The 21,609-nt window shown below is 35.9% G+C and overlaps 1 protein-coding gene across 1 annotated transcript in view; it reads left to right on the forward strand.

The window, feature by feature from the left end:
• The window catches only part of pix (ATP-binding cassette sub-family E member 1 pix), a 164,315-nt gene that overhangs the window by 137,118 nt on the left and 5,588 nt on the right, over positions 1-21,609 (forward strand). The window contains exons 14-16 of the mRNA XM_090395004.1: positions 3,882-4,051; positions 4,190-4,455; positions 20,140-20,251. Coding sequence (XP_090251130.1) covers positions 3,882-4,051; positions 4,190-4,455; positions 20,140-20,251 — 548 coding nt within the window. The remainder of the gene's footprint in view (positions 1-3,881; positions 4,052-4,189; positions 4,456-20,139; positions 20,252-21,609) is intronic.

Genomic DNA, 21,609 nt, shown 5'->3' on the forward strand with positions numbered 1-21,609 from the left:
GTCAAGATAGGTCTGAAGTTCTGTCGCCTTTGTGAAAACAGTACTTCAGGATCAGAATGACCACAGTAAACATCCAACCCTTTTCATATCCTTATGTATCATGGAACATTTTGAATTTTAATTGGTGATTTTTTTTTTAATTTTTTTTTATTGATAATAATACTGTAATTGATGATTATGGAGAACAGACTAGAATTTCAAAGTAGGATAGACATACAGTGAAAGAGTGAAAACTCACAAACTTTTCTTCTATACAGAGAACACAGTCTCTTTTATATGTATACACCACTATACTTGGTCCCCTTCCCCATCTGTCACCATCATCAAATTACAGGATTGTTTGCTAGCTAATTGGGACGCCTCATAATGCTTTATCATTAAGTTCCAGTTCTGGAATCAGAAAATAAATTATTAAGAGAGACCTCTGAAGCAAATTTCTTTTAGCATAATATTGTGAGGTTTTGGTTGGAACGTTCCAGTAGTTTATTATAGTAAGTGACTTTGTTATAACAGTGAGATAGGTAGTCCCCAACTCATTGAGGGAGTTACTACATATCACCCACACTAGCTGTCATACCTTTTCTTGAATTTGCAGTACCTGCACTTACCACTTCCAATGGCAATCCAGTCCAATCACACATACGCACACACACCATCATGAGAGAAGAATCTAGCTCCTACTTCCTTCTTGACTGAATTTATTCTTGACTTCCATGAATGCCCTCCTGCCATCCTCCATAAAATTCCATCTACCAATATCCCGTAGGAATACTGGCGATTTACAGTCACTTGCCTGCATGGTAGAGAGACACTTCATATGCAAACTTGTTTACTTCCACTTAGGTAAAGGATAAAAACAAAAGTATAATTTACTTATTAGGTTTGATCCTGTGTTATTACCTAGCAACCATGTAAAACTGCTGTAGTGGAGAAAGTTTGAGTAGCTTTAGCTTCAATGTGCTTGGCATGCCATCTGCACTCCTGTGTAAAAGGGGAGAGATAAAAACTGAAGATTACTCTTGTCAACATCTACTTCAAACTTCCATTAAGTAAGTTGGTAGTGCTTCAGTGGACAACAGAAGTTTCCTATTACCTAGAGTTAGGTTTTCTACCAACTAGGGAAAGTATGTTTTTGTGATGACAGTACAGTGGTGCCTCGCAATTCAACAGTTGAATTTCACGGGCCGGCACATGCGTGTGCATGGAATTGTGCAATGTCATTTGTTATTTGTCATTTCTTGTTGGGCTGCATTGGTTTTTGCTTGTGTTTGTGCTAATTTTCAATTCTGCATTTTTCAGAAAGTAAAAATTTTGTGCATCTGCAGTTATTTTTTTTTGAGTGAAATTTAAGAATGAGTCCAAAGAGAAGTGAACAGAGGAATCATTCAGGAAAGAAGCACACTTGGGTGAGCATAAGAGAAGAAGAAAGAAATTGTAGATAAAGTCAGAAAGGTAGAACAATTACAGATGTAGCTCAGAAGTATGGCTGGTGCAATGAAGATTTCTGACAAGAATAGATCTTCAATCAATGAAGGGGTGGAAAAGCTGCTTATCACTTGGATTCGAGAAAGACAGATGAAGGGAGATCCATTAACTCAAGCAATGGTTTATGATCTGTGAGAAGGGTAGATTAATTTTTGAAGAATTGCAGAAGAAAACTCCAGGATGTTCCTCAGATCAAACAGGAATTCAAACCAAGTTAAGGCTGGTTTCACAGATTCCAAGGTAGAACAGGCATCCATACTGTTCTCAGACAGGGGGAAGCTGCTAGTGCAGATAAAGAGGCTGCAGAAAAGTTTGTGAAAAAATTTGGAGATTTAATCAGGAAGGAAGTCTACCTGCTACAGCAGATTTTTAATGGGGATAAAACTGGGTTATTTTGGAAGCGCTTGCCAAATCGAACTTGCATCACGCAAGAAGTGAAGCTCCCAAGACATAAACCTATGAAAAATAGGCATAGGCTTACCTTGTTATTGGCAGCAAATGCAAGCAGAGACTTTAAACTGAAGCTGCTTCTGGTCTACCACTCAGAAAATCCTCGGTGCTTTGGGGAGAAAATCATTAAGGCCAAACTGCCAGTGATGTGGAAATCTAATGCAAAAGCCTGACCAGCAAGTTTTCAAAGATTGGATTTTGAGGTGTTTGCCCTGAGCGGAAGAAGTTCCTCACTGACAACAATTTTGCCTTTGAAAGCACTGGTGATCCTTGACAATGCTAGTTCCCACCCTCAAAACTTAGAGGACATTCTTGAAATTGACTTTGACTTCATCAAAGTCCAGTTCTTGCCTCCAAACACGATGTCGCTGATCCAACCCATGGATCAAGAAGTGATTGCATGTTTAAAAAACTTTACACCAAGGCTTTGTTTTCATGGCTTTTCGACGTGACTCACTCTTCTGACAAGACACTGAAGGACTTCTGGAAGACAGAGTTCGACATTCTCCACCATTTCCTTTATTAAAACTGCCCGCGATGGAGTAACACAGAACCCTTCATGCATCGTGGAAGAGCTTATTCTTAATTTTTCTCAGGATGACGACAGTTCAGACCAAGCAGCTGCAACCATGCGAGAGATCATTTCGACGTCAGAGAATCTCAGCATAGAAGAGGTTGATGAGGCTGATAGAAGAGCTTGTGGAGGATCACGATGACGAACTGACCCTGGAAGAACTCAGAGCGCTCAGCGAATAGCAAACAAAGGATAGAGAAAGAGGAATTTCACCTGAAGAAGAGGATGGCAGGGGAAAAGGGCCAATGCCAATAGCTGTCAAAGAAGTTTTATTCCATTGGGAGAAGGTGCAGTCTGTTTGTTTGGAATGCCACCCCAATACTGCTGATGTGAGTAGAATGACAGACTTGTTCAACAACAACCCCATCATTGCATTACTTCAAAACCATCTTGAAAAAGAGTGAGAGACAGTTCACCCTTGACCAGTTCCTCATCCCTATTCAAGCAAAGAGGAGACGAGAAGAGGTAGAACAGAATAAAGAAGACTCCCTTCCAACATCTAAGGCTCAATAGATTGTATGTATTGTGCACACAATAGTGTATTTTGTAATTTAGTGTTATACAATAGTAAAATACGTAAAGTAAATAATATGGTGTATTTCTCTCCCACTCCCCAGTTAGGCGGGTGGGATTGGGGTCTGACAACGAATTAATCTATTTTCCATATGGGAAATATTGTCCCGCAATTCGACATTAGTTCACCGACCGATTAGTGTCGAATTGCAAGGCACCACTGTACTTGCTTGGTTCACCAGAACTATGAACTACGGTGTATATAAGTAAGCCATACCACAGGGCGACTGTGGTATGAGGAGAGAATGTTATGCATCATAAGTTCATTAGCAGCAAATAACGATAAGCATGGTGTGGTGTAGCTACTTTATATCAAATTCCATTCAATATTCATGTATTATATCTTAATTTTTTATGTGCTTCCCCATAAAAGGTTGTAAATAACCTATAACACATTAGTACTATGGGTAGGCTAAGGGTTTTTATTTTTTTACATGATCCAGAAACCCTACTCGAGATCAAACATGGAACTTCTTAAGACATTCAGGTGTTTAGGAGAATGAAATCTATACCATGACAGAATTCACCCCCCCCCCCCAAAAAAAGTCTTTTGGTTAGAGAGCAGGTATACTAACTACTAGTTCAACCAGGCTAGTCAATCCTGACTGCTAATTGGATCTTATAAACTTTACTGTTGCACTTTATATAATATCATTTCATTAATTTTTATAAATAAATCTTAGTAGTCTGTGTTCAGCCATGCTAAGCTAAAAAGAAACCATTTCAGTTTAACAGCAAAGAAAAGAACCTGCTTTTTTTTTTTTTTTGTCAGTAAGTGTTATGTTTTTTATTTCCATAGATGATGTGCCTTCTTTAAATATCAGCTATAAGCCACAGAAGATATCACCTAAATCTCAAGGAACAGTGAGACAACTGTTACACGAGAAGATTAGAGATGCTTATATTCATCCGCAGTTTGTTGCAGATGTTATGAAGCCTTTGCAAATAGATAATATTATGGATCAGGAGGTATGGCATTTCGATATGTTTGGCAAAGTTTTTTGTTGATGTTAGCCATGTGTGCTTATGATTTGCTCTTAATTTTTTTCTATAAAATTACAGTTTATGAGTAAATTAAATTTTCATTTAAACTTTTATCCAAACAAGGTGCAAAATTTATCTGGAGGAGAACTACAAAGAGTAGCCCTTGCGCTTTGCTTAGGAAAGCCAGCTGATGTGTACCTTATTGATGAACCATCGGCTTATCTAGATTCTGAGCAGCGTTTAGTTGCAGCCAAAGTGATCAAGCGTTTCATTTTACATGCAAAGAAGACAGGGTTTGTTGTCGAGCATGACTTTATTATGGCAACTTATCTTGCTGATCGTGTTATTGTATTTGAGGGAACACCATCTGTACAAACAATTGCTAACACGTAAGTAATCATCCCTTAATTTTTATATCGGTTTTCTAATTTATTGAATTCTCAATAAAGTTTTTTTATTCAGAAAAATCAAAAGTATATACTAGAGATTGTACAAATGATGAAAGTATTGATTCTTATATGTAATGCAAGACAATGGGTGCGAAATATTTTCCGTATTATTTTAATCAGTCTGTTTCATCTTAATATGTGACTAACCCAAGTATACATCAGCTGTTTGGCTCTTTATAGCATTAACAATTTTAGTGGTCTGCCTGCATAATTTTTAAATAAAATATGTAATTCATTCCACTGCTCTTGGGCATTCCCAAAGTTAGTTTTGTTGAGAACAAAATTTGGGTGCTACATGTTAATGTGGGCAGTATAACAGAATTCACTGGATTCTGTTATAGAGTAATAGGTAAATCACTCTTCATACACTGTCCATTCTCCAGTAGTTTCATTATTAATTACTGGTATGTAATCTTAGGAGGTGATATGGTACTGTACACTCCGGATAATTTCAAGTATTACTAGCTTTCTGTCAGTTTTCTTCCAAATTATTTTCTTCAGTATTGTCAGATTTATATTTTAGTCTTTTAAAGCATTCCATCAATCCCACCTAGATCTTGGTCATTGCTCATTATTAACCTAATTTTTCACCTAATCAGATCTTGAATCTGTGGATTCTAGTCTTTCATCAACTAATCATGTCTGCATGATGTTTCAATAAGAAAATATTGAAACACTCAGAAAACTGCTGTTAGCAACATTTTTTTTCTTAACATTTTCTCATGTATGGCTTACATAAATAATTCCTTTGTAATTCTCACATTGTTTTATTTTTCTTTTTATAGATGAGTATTGTTAGAGCTTTACTCCAGAAATTCAACCCTCTGACTTACCTTCTGAATTAGGCAGTGTGGCCACTGTAAAACTTACCTCCACATTTGAGCATTTCTGGTTAAATATCATCTACTCCAGCAGGATTTTGATGGCTTTTTTCACCTTAATTATTGATGTATACTGATTGCATTTCTCTTGAATGTTTTCTACACCATTATCTCTCAGTCTGGCTAGATGTGGATTCAAATCCCACTATGGGCATGAATGATCTTTATTGTATCATGTGTGAGACCACTGCCAACTTATTGGAGGCCTGAAGTGGCTTGGAAAAAATTCCATGTTTGGAGTCTAGAGCAGGGTTCTAGACTAAGTAAAAAATTAATAAAAAGTAGAAACAAATCCTTGCCCTCTGCATGATATAATTGTATACCATAAGTTTAACAGAAAAACTTTTCATGGGTGGCAGTTGCATAAAAAAATTACTTCAGACAACTAAGATATTATTATCTTCAGTTTTCATATCACCTTTATCATGTCTGATTCCTTTTACTGTATTCTTTCTTCCATTTCTAAACTTTTTCAATAACATCCAAAATATTTTGCCACATTCCTTGTATTTATTTTCTGTAATTTTTACCAAAGTTTTCCTATGGCTTTGTTTAGCTAGTTTTGTACAATACTTCCTTACATTTTCTCTGTAGTCTCTCAGAGTGCAAGCTGATTGATTGACTGCTTCTTTAATTTCTTGACTCACCTTGGAGTTTTGATTTTTCTATCCTTTCAGGTAACTTCACTACATGCCTCTTGCTGAATCAATGTTTTCTTCGTGGTCTGCCATTGAATTTCCAGCGTTTGGTTCTTGTTTTCAAGCTTTTATTATTGTTTGTTTGTTTTTTATAATATTTGTGCATTTGAGTCTACAGTTTGCCTCTGAAAGCTGCTCAACTTCGATCCTTTTTTTTTTAAACATTCTTACACACTTTTCAGTGTGAAATTCAGTTTTATCCTGCTCAAAACTAAATGGGGATCACTACCTGTTTCATATTCTTTGCATGCAGTTGTGTCCTGAATCAGCATAAAAGATATAACTCAAGTAACTTAATGATGAGACTTTATTTCTTCTGTCTTCTCTCTATATGAATTTGTGCATATCTTTATGTTGGATTGTGGTGTTAGTAATAACTAGTCCATAATGAATAGTCCAAATACAGCAAGTAGTGATCATTAATTAGCTTTGCTGTTTTCTGAAAACATAGTAATAATTTCTTACTCTCCTGTTTAGATCTCCAACAAGGATCAATTTTTCCCCTCCTCTTTGTCAGCTATCTTTTCTAATGCCTTAAAAAATTCCTCAACTTCCTCCTTAGCAGCACCTTTTATGGTACCACAGGCACAAATTAGTCGCATTATTCAACTTCCCCTTCTGATATGTGTCCATATCACTTTACTTGATATTGCCTGCCATTCAAGAAGATTATCCTTGTATTTAGTGCTGAATACTGTAGCTGTTGTGTAAGGATCAAAGCCAAATAACTGGAAGGAGACCCCTTTCAGGAATGTGGAGACCCAACTGTGGCCTCTTACCTAATGTCCAATCCTCACCTTCACGTGGTGCATCCTGTTAATAGGTATCTACTGGGTACTGAACAAACAAGGATGGACTCTTGATTTTGGACTTCCAACAAGGACCAACTTTTCCTTTTTCATTGTGTCAATTGCTTTCTCTAAAGCACCTCAAAAAATTCACTTCTGCCTTAGTAGAACCTTCTGTGCGACCATAAGCACAAATAAGTCTCAATGTCCAGTTCCCCATTCTCATATGATGTTACAACATGAGATTCCATGCTGGGTTGTCACCCAGTTAAACAAGGTCCCCCCATTGTTTTTGTCGAGAACCAGGGTGAACAGTGAAATGTCAGCTACTGGAGCAAACTCCAACTCAACATCTAGAAGAAGAATAAACCCAGTATCAGAAGAACCGAATATAGGAGCCATCAATATAAGGAGTATTAATGGAAAGAAAATCAAACTTGCAGAAGAATTGAAAAAGTACGACATGGAACATAATAGGTATTACTGAGACAAAAGTCAAAAAGAATGATAGTACAACATGACAGAATTTCATGCCTGCTGGGGTGTTGTCCGATTAAACAAGAGGATCCCCCATTGTTTTTGCCAGGGCAAACAGTGAAATGTCAGTTACTGGAACAAATCCTAAAACGCACCCCCAACTCAATATAATTAGCCTGAATGGCAAAGAAATGGAGCTAGCTGAGGAATTGGATAAATACCAGATTGACATAATATGGGTGACTGAAACAAAAAAGGCAAAAACCAGTGAGATCTTTCTGAGCAATAAATACAAAATGTTATATTCAGGCAATGACAGTCAAGGAAAAGAAGGAGTAGCCATAGTAATCACTAAATACGAGACTAATCTTCTTGAATTGCAGGCAGTCTCAAGTAGAGTGATGTGGGCAAATATGAGAATGGGGAACTGGACAGTGAGACTTATTTGTGCCTATGGTCCCACAGAAGGTTCTACTAAGGTAGAAGTGGAGGAATTTTTTGAGGCTTTAGAAAAAGCAACTGACACAATGAAAAAGGAAAAGTTGGTCCTTGTTGGGGATCTAAATAGCAGAGTAGGAAATGATTGTGAGACATACAAAAATATTTTGGGAAAATTTGGAGAAAAGAGAAGCTAATAATAATGGCAAATACCTGTTGGATTTCTGCTCAGGACATGACTGGTTATTACTAACATCATTTTCCAACATAAAAATGTGCGCAAATTCACATGGAGAGAAGAGGCAAGGAATAAGGAAAGTCTCATTGACTATGTTATTGTTGATAGTGATGTTTTCTCCCTGGTGCAGGACACCAGAGTATAGAGAGGATTTGAAATTGGAAGTGATCACCATTTATTCTTGAACAGAATAAAATTGAATTTCATATTGAAAAGAATAACATGTAAGAAAATTTTAAAGGGAATAAAAGTTGAGCAGCTCTCAGATATGACCTATATACTAAATTACACAGAGATCATGTAACAAAAAATGAAAGAGTTTGAGAATAGGAGCCAAACCTTGGAGATTCAGTGGCAAGCCTTCAAGAAAACCCTGATTGATTCAGCCAGAGAGGCATGTGGTGAGGCCGCCTGCAAGGAGAGAAAATTCAGAACTCCGTTGTGGACACAGGAAGTTAAAGAGGCACTGAAAGAAAAGAAGAAAGCATATCAAAAGTTCCTGGCAAATAAGTCAGCTTGTGCTCTTAGAGAATACAGAGACAAATGTAAAACTAACTAAACATAAGTCATGGGAAGACATTGTAAGAACATAGAAAAATCCATACTTGAAATGGAAAAAGCCATCAAGAGCCTGAAATATGGAAAGGCTGCCGTAGTAGATAATATTCGACCAGAAATGCTCAAGTATGGAGGTATAAAAGTCTTACAGTGGCTGCATTGCATAGTTCAGAAGGACGAATTTCAGATGATTCGAGTAGAGCTCTCTCATAGTACCCATATATAAAAAGGGAAATAAAACAGTGCGAGAATTACATGGGTATTTTTCTACTCAGTGTTCCTGGTAAGATTTATGCAAGTATACTTGAGAAATGGTTGAGAAGAATTGTGGAAGAAAAGCTTGGTTAAGAACAAGCTGGTTTCAGGCCAAATAGAGGTTGTCAGGATCAGATTTTCACTTTACGACAAATAGTTGAGAAATCATGGGAATATAACAAAGATCTGTATTTAAGTTTTGTAGATCTGGAAAAGTCATATGACAAGCTGCCAAAAGAGGAGTTATTCAAAACGCTACAATTATATATGGGGTCAGTGGGACATTATATCAAGCAATACTTAGTCTTTATTGAGTTGTAAGTCAGCAGTTAGAATTGAAGGAAGTACAGGAAGATGGTTTAATGTTAAATCTGGTGTGAGAAAAGGATGTACATTATTCCCTCTGTTATTCATTATCTATATGGATCACATTATGTAGGAAATTGGTATTAAACCTGGTATCAAAATTGGAGATGTTAATCTCAGCTCTTTGCTTTATACGGATGATGTTATACTTCTAAATAAATCCACTACAAATCTGCAAGATTCCCTGACTAAATTGAATAGCTGTTGAAATAGATATGGTATTGAATTCCCACTCACTGGTATGGTGGGAATTCAATTGAATAAATTTATATGGAATGAGAGAGAAATTATTCGGAACACTAAATTAGCTGTATACAAGACAGTGTTCAAACCAATTTTAACTTGTGGATCTGAGAGTTGGTTCAGAAGAAAAACACGGCCGAAAACTAGAGACTCATATAAGAGAGTCCTGAGAAAGATTTAGGGGCATGAATGGATGGTATCAATGGCAATATCATGTTAAAAACAATGATATTAGGAAAGAACTTGACATTGTCAGCATTCGGGAATGCATTAGCAGAGCTAATCTCAGGTGGTATGTTCACTTAAATGGGAGAAGAAAGGTTAGCAAAACAAGTGTTCTCTGCCAGGTTGGCAGGAAAAAGACCTAGAGGAAGGCGAAGACGGGTGTTGATACTGTAAAGAATGAATTAGAATAGGGGTCGGCAACCTTTTCAGACTCACAGGCCACATTCAACTTTTATTTTTTAATAATCAGGCAGCAAGTGTTTACGAGAAAATAGTGAGTGAAAAAAATACTTAAGTTGTCAATTTTTATTATTTATGAGATATGAAACTGAATGAAAAATTATCACATAAACAAAGTAATATAGTTTATGCATCACAATATGTGTGTATCTCTCTACTTAATGTGACTTTTGTGATTGTTTTCCCTTAGCCAAATTGTCTATATCCACTTTATAAGCTGAGGTACAAATTCGAATCGAAGCATGCAAATGTTCGTCGGTCAGTCGAAAAGAAAATTTATTTTTTCTAAAACTCATGGCAGAAAATGCTTATTCGCAAATGTACCCAATGTGATTATCATCTTCTTTGCAAAACTGATTAATACTTCACATTTTTTTTGTAAGAATTGCTCAAATTTTTGGATATTTTCTGACAAAAATGCGTTCTTTAATGTTTCATTGTGTTGTAATTCCAAAAACTTCCATCTGTGGTTGGTTTGGTACATCATCAATGTCGACATTGAAAGGGTTCAAACATAATTGCATTTTGATGCTATTTTATGAAAATTGATCTTGTTGATTTTATGAAACTCAACAAGATTTGTAGCACGGGCAATATCATGAAGTATAGGTATAAAATTCTTTTTAATTTATTATTCATATTATAAAATGTATTATTTAAATAATTCAACACACCGGACACATGCCATGTAAGTATGGTCAACCTTTTATGGGCCGCCAAAAGTGCACATTTGGGCCCGATGCAGGTTGCTGATCCCTGACTTAGAAGATAGAAATATAAGATCTGATAATGTTGGAGTCTTGACAGGTAACAGACTGATTTGGAGGAAAATTGTGGATAGGAAGTTAGATAGGAAAAATTTTAACAATGAAACTTATTCATGAATTTCTAAGGAAGAAGTGGAGGAATTTTTTGAGTCATTAGAACAGGCAACTGACATAAAGAAAATGGAAAAAGTGGTCATTGTTAAAGATTTGAACAGCAGAGTAGGGAATGAATCTCAACAGGTGTATAGGAACATTTTAGGAAAATTTGGAGAAAAGGGCAAAGCTAATAATAATGGTAAGTATTTACTGGACTTTTGCCTAGGACACAGACTAGTCATTACTAACACCATGTTTCAACATAAAGATGTGCACAAGTTCACATGGGCCACCAAAAGTGCACGTTTGGGCCCCATGCAGGTTGCTGATCTCTGACTTAGAAGATAGAAATATAAGATCTGATAATGTTGGAGTCTTGACAGGTAACAGACTGATTTGGAGGAAAATTGTAGATAGGAAGTTAGTAATGATGTAAATTTTTCATGTAATACTATCATATCCTGTACATCCCTTGTTAAGGGTACATGGTAGGAATTTGATGATGAAGTCAAAAACAAGTTGTCTAACACCATGTTTCAACATAAAGATGTGCACAAGTTCACATGGGCCTTCAAATGTGCACGTTTGGGCTCCATGCAGGTTGCTGATCCCTGACTTAGAAGATAAAAATATAAGATCTGATAATGTTGGACTCTTGACTAATAATAATGGTAAGTATTTACTGGACTTCTGCTAAGGACACGGACTAGTCATTACTAACACCATGCTTCAACATAAAGATGTGCACAAGTTCACATGGAGAGAAGACACAAGAAATAAGAAAAACCTCATTGACTACATCATTGTTAATAGTGATATCATCAAGCTTGTTCAGGATACGAGTGTACAGAGGATTTGGTACCATTATTTAGTACTAAGTAGGATTAAAATGGATATCACATTGAAAAGAAAGTATGTAAGAAATTTTTAAATGAATCGAAGTCGTAACTTTTACAAGTAAATTGTACACTCGACTATACAAACAGTATTGAAGAAAAAACAAAACAAATTAAAAACAAGAACCAAACTTTGGAGTCTCAGTGGCAAACTCTGAAGAAGACATTGATTGATTCAGCTAGGGAGATATGTGGTGAAGTTATCTGCAAGGATAGAAAAATAAGAACACCATTGTGGACACAAGTTAAAGATGCAGTCCTGGAAAAAAAGAAATCATACCAATAGTTCCTATCAAATAAGTTGACAGATACCCTAAAAGAATACAGAGATCTCTCTCTCTGTTAGGTTTCATGTCAGTTAATAATTTCTCAAGACTTCTCATATCACACATTCATAAATGCTATTTATGTGTAGATACGTCTTTTCTCAATTTCTTAAAATTTGTTTTTAGTACATGTTATTTACAAATTTAGCTATTTATTTTTATTACCTTGTGTACTACTGTAACCTTTAAAATGGTGTTATGTTCTTGTGCCAATAAACCACAAGCCGTCTAACCAATCTCACCTGTCTTTCTCCATCTTGGTAGTGTCAACATGGTATTTTTGTAATTATCGTTATTACACATGGAGTGTAATAATGATTAAGGATTAACTAATCCTATAACAACCCCTTACCAATGTGTACATTTCTAGCATATTGCCCCTCTTTCTCCTATCTACTAGCTTCTGTAAATTGCATCTTCTCAACCTTTCCTCATATTCAACATTCTAGAGATCAGAAATTATCTTAATCAGTCACCTCTGGACCCTTTCCATTTTTCTCTTCATCCTTTTGAAAACCAGGTGACTAAAATCTACGCATAGTAGTCCATGTGTGGCCTAATGAGAGCCTTATACAATGGAACAAGAATCTCCTTACTTCTACAAGTCTGTGTCCTCTAAATTTTAGATCCTTATCCACCATCATTCCATGATCTATTTCCTCCACCTCCAATAATATATCCCCCACCAAGCATAAATTCTACATTCCATCTTTGTTTCCTGTGCCCATTCACGCAATCTATTCAAGTTTCTTGTAAAGCCACATCTGCTCTACTCCTCATAGTTTGTTCCAACTTTGCATCATCTGCAAACAACAATATCCACATCCAAATCTTCCCCAATATCATTAACATATAGGTTAAACAGCAATGGCCCTAAAACAGACCCCTGAGGCATGCTATTAGTGACTTTCCTTTTCTGGGATGTTGCTCCCCCATACACAACTTGATAGTACTATCAGATAGCCAATCTCCAATCCAATGCATAAGTCTAATATCCAACCTCCTCAGCTCTAATTTGACTATCAACTTATACTATAAGCTATCAAAAGCCTTTGCAAAATTTAAGTATAATACTGTGTATCCATCTCTTTTGTCCATTGAAGACCTTATTATAATAAGTAAATAGATTACTAAAACATGACCTCCCTTTAGCAAATCCATGCTGTCCATTAAAGATAATACTATTGTTGTCAACCCAATCCTGGATCTTACCACCTCTCCAACATTTTAACCACAACATACACAGATATGCATTAATTTGATGCTTGAATTTTGTCACAGGCAGCACAATCTTGCCTGCCTTCCTTCCACCCCCTTTTGAACTTGGCCCAGTGCATGACTCATATAAAAGAAATATGTGAGAGCAGATGTCAACTTCCTGACACAATCCTTCAAAATATATGATGATATATTATCACATCCCACAGCCTTATTAACATCGTTTGCTCAATTCCCCATATATACCTCTTGCTCACTTACAGTCAGTCAGTCTTCCTCCTCATCATCATAATCAAACTCCTGCCATGTACCCTCAAGGGGTGTACAGGATATGATAGTACTACATAAAAAATTTACAGCATTACTAACTTCCTATCTACAATTTTTCTCCAAATCAGTCTGTTACTTGTCAAAACTCCAACTTTATCAGATCTTATATTTCTATCGTCTAAGGCACTTTGTAATGTATCGATCCACCTATATCTTGGTCTTAATCTGGGTCATTTTCCTGCCAACCTAGCAGAGAACACTTATTTTGCTAATCTTTCCTTGTCCATTCTGTTTAAGTGACCATACCACCTGAGATTAGCTCTGCTAATGCATTCCTGGATGCTGAAAATGTCAAGTTCTTTCCTAATATCCTCGTTTTTAATATGATATTGCCATTGATGCCATCTGTTCACTCCTCTAACCTTTCTCAGGACTCTCCTAACTGCGGTCCCTAGTCTTTGGTCAAGTGTTTTACTTCTGACCCAGCTCTCAGATCCACAAGTTAAAACTGGTTTGAACACTGTCTTGTATACAGCTAATTTAGTGTTCCGACTAATTTCTCTCTTATTCTATATGAATTTATTCAATTGACTTCCTACCATACCAGTTTTGATTCTGTTGTCTATTTCCATATTTAATTTACCAACTTCAGTACAAATCGTGCCTAAGTAGCTGAAATGTTTTACTTGTTCCACAGGTTCTCCGTTCACAATGCAGTTGACATTTTCACTGATTCTGTCTATTTTCATTGTCTTTGTCTTTTTATTGCTGACCTTCATACCATATCTATTACAACAGTTATTCAATTTAGTCAGGAAATCATGCAGATTTAATTAGAAGTATAACATCTTCCACATAAAACAAAGAGCTGACATTAACATCTCCAATTTTGATATCATGTTTAATACCACTTTCCTTCATAATATGATCCATATAGATAATGAATAACAGAGGAGATAATGTACATCCTTGTGTGTGACACCAGATTTAACATTAAACCTTCTTCCTGTACTTCGTTCATTTCTAACTGCTGACTTACAACTCAAATAAAGACTAAGTATTGCTTGTTGTAATGTCCCATATAACTGTAGCGTATTTAATAGTTCCACTTTTGGCAGCTTGTCATATCCAGATCGACAAAACTTAAATACAGATCTTTGTTATATTCCCATGATTTCTCAACTGTTTGTCATAAAGTGAAGATCTGATCCTGCCAGCCTCTGTTTGGCCTGAATCCAGCTTGTTCTTCACCAAGCTTTTCTTCCACAATTCTTCTCAACCGTTTCTCAAGCATACTTGCATAAATCCTATCAGCAACACTCATTAGAGAAATACCTCTATAATTCTCACATTCAGTTTTATTTCCCTTTTTATATATGGGTACTATGAGAGCTCTACTCCAATCATCAGGAATTCGTCCCTCTGTCCAGGCCTTCTGAACTATGCAATGCAGCCACTGTAAGACTTTTATGCTACCATACTTCAGCATTTCATGTCGAATATCATCTACTCTTGCTGCCTTTACATATTTCAAGCCTTTGATGTCTTTTTCTACTTCAAGTATGGATATGTATTCCTGACTGTATGCATGTTGAGTGTTTTTTACCACTGTGCTTTCACTGCTTGTTTCATTTAGCAATTTTTCGAAGTAATTACTCCATACTTCAAGGATATCTTTTTCTTCAGTTTTCATGTCACCTTTATCATCTTTAACTCCATTTCTAAGCTGCTTCAACAACCTCCAGAATATTTTGCCACCTTCTTGCATATTTATTTTCTATGTTCTTGCTGAAGTCCTCCCATGACTTTTGTTTAGCTAGTTTTACATAATGTTTGGCTTTCTTACATTTGTCTCTGTATTCTCTAAGAGCACAAGCTGACTTATTTGCCAGGAACTTTTGATATGCTTTCTTTTTTCTTTCAGTGCCTCTTTAACTTCCTGTGTCCACCATGGAGTTTCTGATTTTTCTCTCCTTGCAGACAACCTCACCACATGCCTCTCTGGCTGAATCAATCAGGGTTTTCTTGAAGGCTTGCCACTGAATCTCCAAGGTTTGATTCCTGTTCTCAAACTTCTCATTTTTTCTTAAATCATGTTTGTATGTTTTAGTCTACAGTTCACATCTGCGAGCTGCTGAACTTTTATTTGCTTTAAAACTTTCTTACATGTTATTCTTTTCAATATGAAATACAATTTTATCCCTCTCAAGACTAAATAGTGATCACTTCCAATTTCAAATCCTCTCTACACTCTGGTGTCCTGCACCAGGGAGAAAACATCACTATCAACAACAACATTGTCAATGAGACTTTTCTTATTCCTTGCCTCTTCTCTCCATGTGAATTTGTGCACATTTTTATGTTAGAACATGGTGTTAGTAATAACCATGTCCTGAGCAGAAATCCAACAGGTATTTGCCATTATTATTAGCTTTGCTCTTTTCTCCAAAGTTTCCCAAAATATTTTTGTATGTCTGACAGTCATTTCCTACTCTGCTGTTTAGATCCCTAACAAGGACCAACTTTTCCTTTTTCATTGTGTCAGTTGCTTTCTCTAAAGCGCCTCAAAAAATCCCTCCATTTCGACCTTAGTAGAACCTTCTGTGGGACCATATGCACGAATAAGTCTCATTGTCCACTTCCCTTTTCTGGTATTTGCCCACATCACTCTATTTCAGACTTCCTGCCAACAAGGACCAACTTTTCCTTTTTCATTGTGTCAGTTGCTTTCTCTAAAGCGCCTCAAAAAATCCCTCCATTTCGACCTTAGTAGAACCTTCTGTGGGACCATATGCACGAATAAGTCTCATTGTCCACTTCCCCATTCTGGTATTTGCCCACATCACTCTATTTCAGACTTCCTGCCATTCAAGAAGATTAGCCTCGTATTTTGTGTTGAATACTATGGCTACTCCTTCTTTTCCTTGATTGTCGTTGCCTGAATATAACATTTTGTATTTATTGCTCAGAAAGATCTCACCAGTTTTTGTCTTTTTTGTTTCAGTCACCCCTATTATGTCGATCTGGTACTTATCTAATTCCTCAGCTAGCTTCATTTCTTTCATTCAGTTTTCTTATGTTGATAGTACTGATCTTTAACTCTGGTGATGTTGAGTTGGGGTGTGTTTTCAGATTTGTTCCAGTAGCTGACTTTTCGCTGTTTGCCCTGGTTCCCTGGCAAAAACAACGGGGGCCTTGTTTAACCAGGCGACACCCCAGCCAGCATGAAATTTTGTCTAGTTGTGCCATCATTTTTGTAGTTTGGTTTAAGCCAATAAGAATACAATTTGGTTGGCTAAATCCTAAATTGCCAGCCCATTTGTTTGGTATCCAGGTTGATACCCTGTCGGGTATCTACCTGGACAAGAATGTTAGGATTGGACAGTAGGTCAGAAGCCCTGGTCGGTTCTTGGCATTCCTTTAAAGGCTATGTGGAGGTCTTCTCTCAGTTATACAGCTTTGACCCTTAAGCACCCCTCATCAACTGCTTATTAAACTGCTCATCATCAACTGCTTATTAAATATCTCAACTATATCTTCTGCAGCAGTTGTTCTTATACCATTTGTTCCAATCAATGTCATCCTTCCATAATCTTTTTTTTTTTTTGCTGACTACATATCAAAAGAACTCCTTAGGATTCTTTTTGGCTTGATTAGCTAACTGCTGCTCATACTTCACTTTTGCTACCCTTACTAACAAAGTTACCCTCCTTGCCAGTTCTTTGTAATTGTCATGTAATTGATTATTACCACTCCACTCCTATGTTGCCTCTATAATGCCTTTTTCTTCTATATCACATGCTTAATCTCTTCATTCACCCATTTCACACCTACCTTATTTAACCTTCTGACCCTTGAAATACATTTAGACATTGCTTCTACTAGACAGTTCTTGAATATCATCCAAGCAGCATTGATCTCTTTTCCAACTAACTCCTCATTCCATGCTACACCTGCAAGTTGTCTCCTGAGCTTCTCATAACTACTAATCTTGTAGTTCCACATATACCCTTTTCTCACATCAATCCTCACACTGCTGACAACGACCCAGACAATCACTTCATGGTCGCTCTCACCAACTGGATGATGATTTGTCACCTCATTTATAATAACATCCTCTGATGATATGACCAAATCCAAGATCCTCAATCCTTGTGCACTATCTGTTACATACTGCCTGAAGTAGTTGTCCTTCAATAACTGAAATTCATTTTCTTTACTTTCAGTTGTTATCTCATCATCCCAGTCTATATTGCCATAATTAAAATAGTCCATAATGATCCCACTTTTCTTATTTGATTATACATTTCAAGCCACTGCCACTATTTCCCTCTTGCATCTGTACCTTGTATGGACATAACTCTTTCTCTATCATCAATAGCAGTCCCCTTTTTACCCATTCTTCACAGAACACATCATACTCTTCCATCTCTATTCCTGTCGAGATGTCATCTTCATCCAACCATGTCTCACTTATTCCAACAATTTTTGGTTAACTGACTCAATTAATGCAACCATTTCATTTGTCTGGTTTCTTACACTTCTAGCATATTTGTATGAAGTCACTTTAAAATATGTCAAGCATATATTTTAAATAATTAAATGACCCAATTTTTCTATTCATGATTACTCATAAATATTAATGAATACATATCCACATAATTTATGACTGTCATACAAATGCAGATTAAGAAATCTGAAAATTATAATGCCACCTTTGCATTCACAATGAAATTAATACTATGCAAATTAAAAATGAGTATAGCAGTAGTAAAGCATTGTTTCAATTCTAAAAACACATGTAGTATAGTATTTCTTGATGATAAATGACAGAAATATTTTCACCCTTATTACTTTTTTGGAGCCTACATAGTTCATTTGGTGTTGACGATGTCTTTTGATTTGTAAAGACCCTGGTTTCAATCCCATCTGTTATGTGAAGAACCTTTATAAATGCTTTCAACTGAAGTTAGCTAATCTCATATAGAGGTGGTAGGCAGGAGCATATATTCAAGGTGTGCGGTGCACAACCAATCACAGAATAGCAATATCACCAATATTATTATTATTTTGCTATTCCTGTTAAAGACTCCTCTAACTGTTTCCTGACTTCATTCAATTCCAAAATTAAACACAATATACTAATGAAGAAGACACTTTTTGATGCATAAACATTGCATCGCATTCATGTAAATAGCCTGGGTGCAGTCACAAATACAGACACCTTTGAACAGACATACAGATGGCACAGTGGGTCAAATTCTTATCGCTTCAGTGGCTTCAAACCACCCAGAAGGCAAGGCAGGGTTTGCGCTGTTGAACTGAGCATTGTCATTTCACAGTTGCTGTTTATGTTCACTAAATTTCATCTGTTTTGCATGTGTGAACTGTGTTGCATTTAGGACACCGATATAGACAAGTAATTTTCTATAAAAATAATTTATAACTTTTTTGCCCATATTTACAATCGGAAACAATGTTAATGATCTACTGAATGTCCTGTTTCCTGCCAGAGCTTGCATGGATTGTATGATCATAGTCAAAGGTGGTTAAAACTTGCATACAAATAAGTAAAACAAGTTATTTCAGCCTTTCTTTTCTTCAATCCGGAAAAATAATAATTTCCCAAATGATTACTTTTTCTGTGCGTATTTAAATGGTTGTATTTGAAAATTGTATCAAAATTGAAATTATCTGTGTCTCACTCTAGTATTTATCAATGGTAATCTAATCTCACCATGAAGCTTGAAGCACAGTTATTGTTCGTTTGATCTTTATGCTTTTCATATTTCATTATCATAACACTAAATACAGGTATAAAACTTATTGGTCTGTTCCAGTCTCATTATCCATCCAATATCCTTTTTTGAGGTCTACCCTGCCTTCTTTCCAATTGCTTATATTTTAGTATTTGTTTAGGGTGTTGGCCTTTCCATATTTAAATTATATTAATTGATAAAATATTCAAAGTTATCCTACAATTAAGATCAGCGCTGATGCACTATGCACTCTTGAAACAGTCATACATCAATAAAAATGCAATCATATGGTCAAATTGATGTGAATTTTTTGATGCAGGTTGCGACAGCACATCCAACCTAAATGGGCACACGATGCCACTGGTGGTAGGATTTTTGCTTCTGCAAAAAAAAAAAAAAAAGGGGAGGGGGGAAACAACTAGCCAGAAGAATATTCAATTAACAGACACAATACACTCACCTGTAGCCTTGCAGCTTTAGTTATGTCAGCTGTGATTCTAAACAACAACCACTTCCTGCATTGAAGAACACATATGCAGTACTAGACTATATAGGTAGGATTAATTACCTTCTCATATCATTAATTGGGATTATATGCAGTTAAATTACATAGCCATTGATGCTGACCTGCTAAAGAGGAGTAGAATATTCTGATTTTGATACCTTTTATACATATGTAAAAAGCGCATAGCATTTTTGTAAGAATTGTTTTCATTAATTACAAGTCAGGTTTTAGCAACCTTGCTTTTCATAATTACCAGCAAAGTATCACTATGTTGAATTTCCTTGTTTCTTTGAAATTATAATCATGATTCTAAAACTTTTAATGAGGAAAAAAAAAACATCTTTGATCCAGATAGTCTAATTTCATTGTATTTTTTTTAGACCACAGATGTTGCTTGCTGGTATGAATAAATTCTTGGAACTCTTGAACATAACTTTCCGCAGAGATCCTAATAACTACAGGCCCCGTATTAACAAACTGAATTCTGTTAAGGTAAGGCATACATACATGTGAATGTTCAGTTTTTCTTTCAGGAATCCTTAATTATGTTTTTTTAAAAAACCATATAAATATTTTATTAAAATAAAAAGCCAAAAGGCTTCACTTAGGTGATGTGAAAATTATTTATATTAAGGGGATATTGAATCCCACATTATTTCAAAGCCGAATAAAAAAACTCTATGATGGAAATCATCAAAGAGTTTCATGTCGAATATAGTAAACTATAAAGTTTTCGGCAAATCGTAGCGTGAGCTAAACTCCTGGTTCAACACCAGGGCAACTCGTTGCAAAGGTGGGTAAAGTTCTGATCACTATCCTTAATATTACCCTAATACTAATATTAGTATAAATATTGTTAAATGCTGCCATTCAAAATTCTCATGTTGGTATTTCTATATTTTATCTTTTTTGAAATTATTTTTTCAGTAGAGAATTTACTACGTGAAAAAGATAAGAAAAATTCTTTCGGTATAAAACTTTATCAAGTTTTATACTGAAAGAATTTTTCTTATCTTTTTCATGTAGTAAATTCTCTACTGAAAAAAAAAAGTGATATTAAAAAGCAATAGTAATTTCTTTTTAATATCACATTTTCAGAAATGTGTTGCAGTTATTAGTTGGTTTAATTTGTCTTACATTTTGAGGAACACATATCATTGTCACAGTATCTGCCATAGTATTCATCTGCATTCAAATGTTATTCTTTTCATCTAACCCCAGTCATAAATTTCACTGTTACTGCCATTTATTTCCTCATGTGCAGCACTTTTAAAAACTTCTGTAATAGTAGCAATCTTATTAGAATACTTTTAGCAGTTTTTTTAAGTCAAGCAGAGAAAGAAGGCATAAGCTAATCATTATGCTAATTTTGCCTCCAAATATTTGACCACACCTACAGGACTGAAGTGGCTTGGAAAAGTTCTATGTTTGATCTCTAAATGCCGGTTTTTCTGGATTATCTAACCCTTAGTCAATCCATGATACTAATCCTGTTGTGCTATAATGCAGAATGTACACTTCAGAAGCAGATGCAATAGTTCAAATAATGAGTGCTCCAAGGTCTATCAACATGATGCATGTAACATAGTGCACAGTGCTACTATAATGAGATAGAGATAAGAGCTGTTGCACAACCTAGATAAGAATTTGGCAATAGGGGCAGATCACCTATCAGCACATATGCTATAGGAATATTCAGCTGAAGTAGCTAGGTCCTTGTCATGTATAATTGAGTTTTAGCTCAAAAAGGATCCCTCGGGAATCGAAAGCATGTATGATAATCCCATTGCACAAGAGTGGTGCAAAGACTGATGTGCCTATCACTATCTCTGGAGTGACTGTGAAGATAT

The sequence above is a fragment of the Typopeltis vanoorti genome, chromosome 6, assembly GCF_054136105.1.
Source record: "Typopeltis vanoorti isolate ZY-2024b chromosome 6, IOZ_Tvanoo_1.0, whole genome shotgun sequence".
NCBI classification, from domain to species: Eukaryota; Metazoa; Arthropoda; class Arachnida; order Uropygi; family Thelyphonidae; genus Typopeltis; species Typopeltis vanoorti.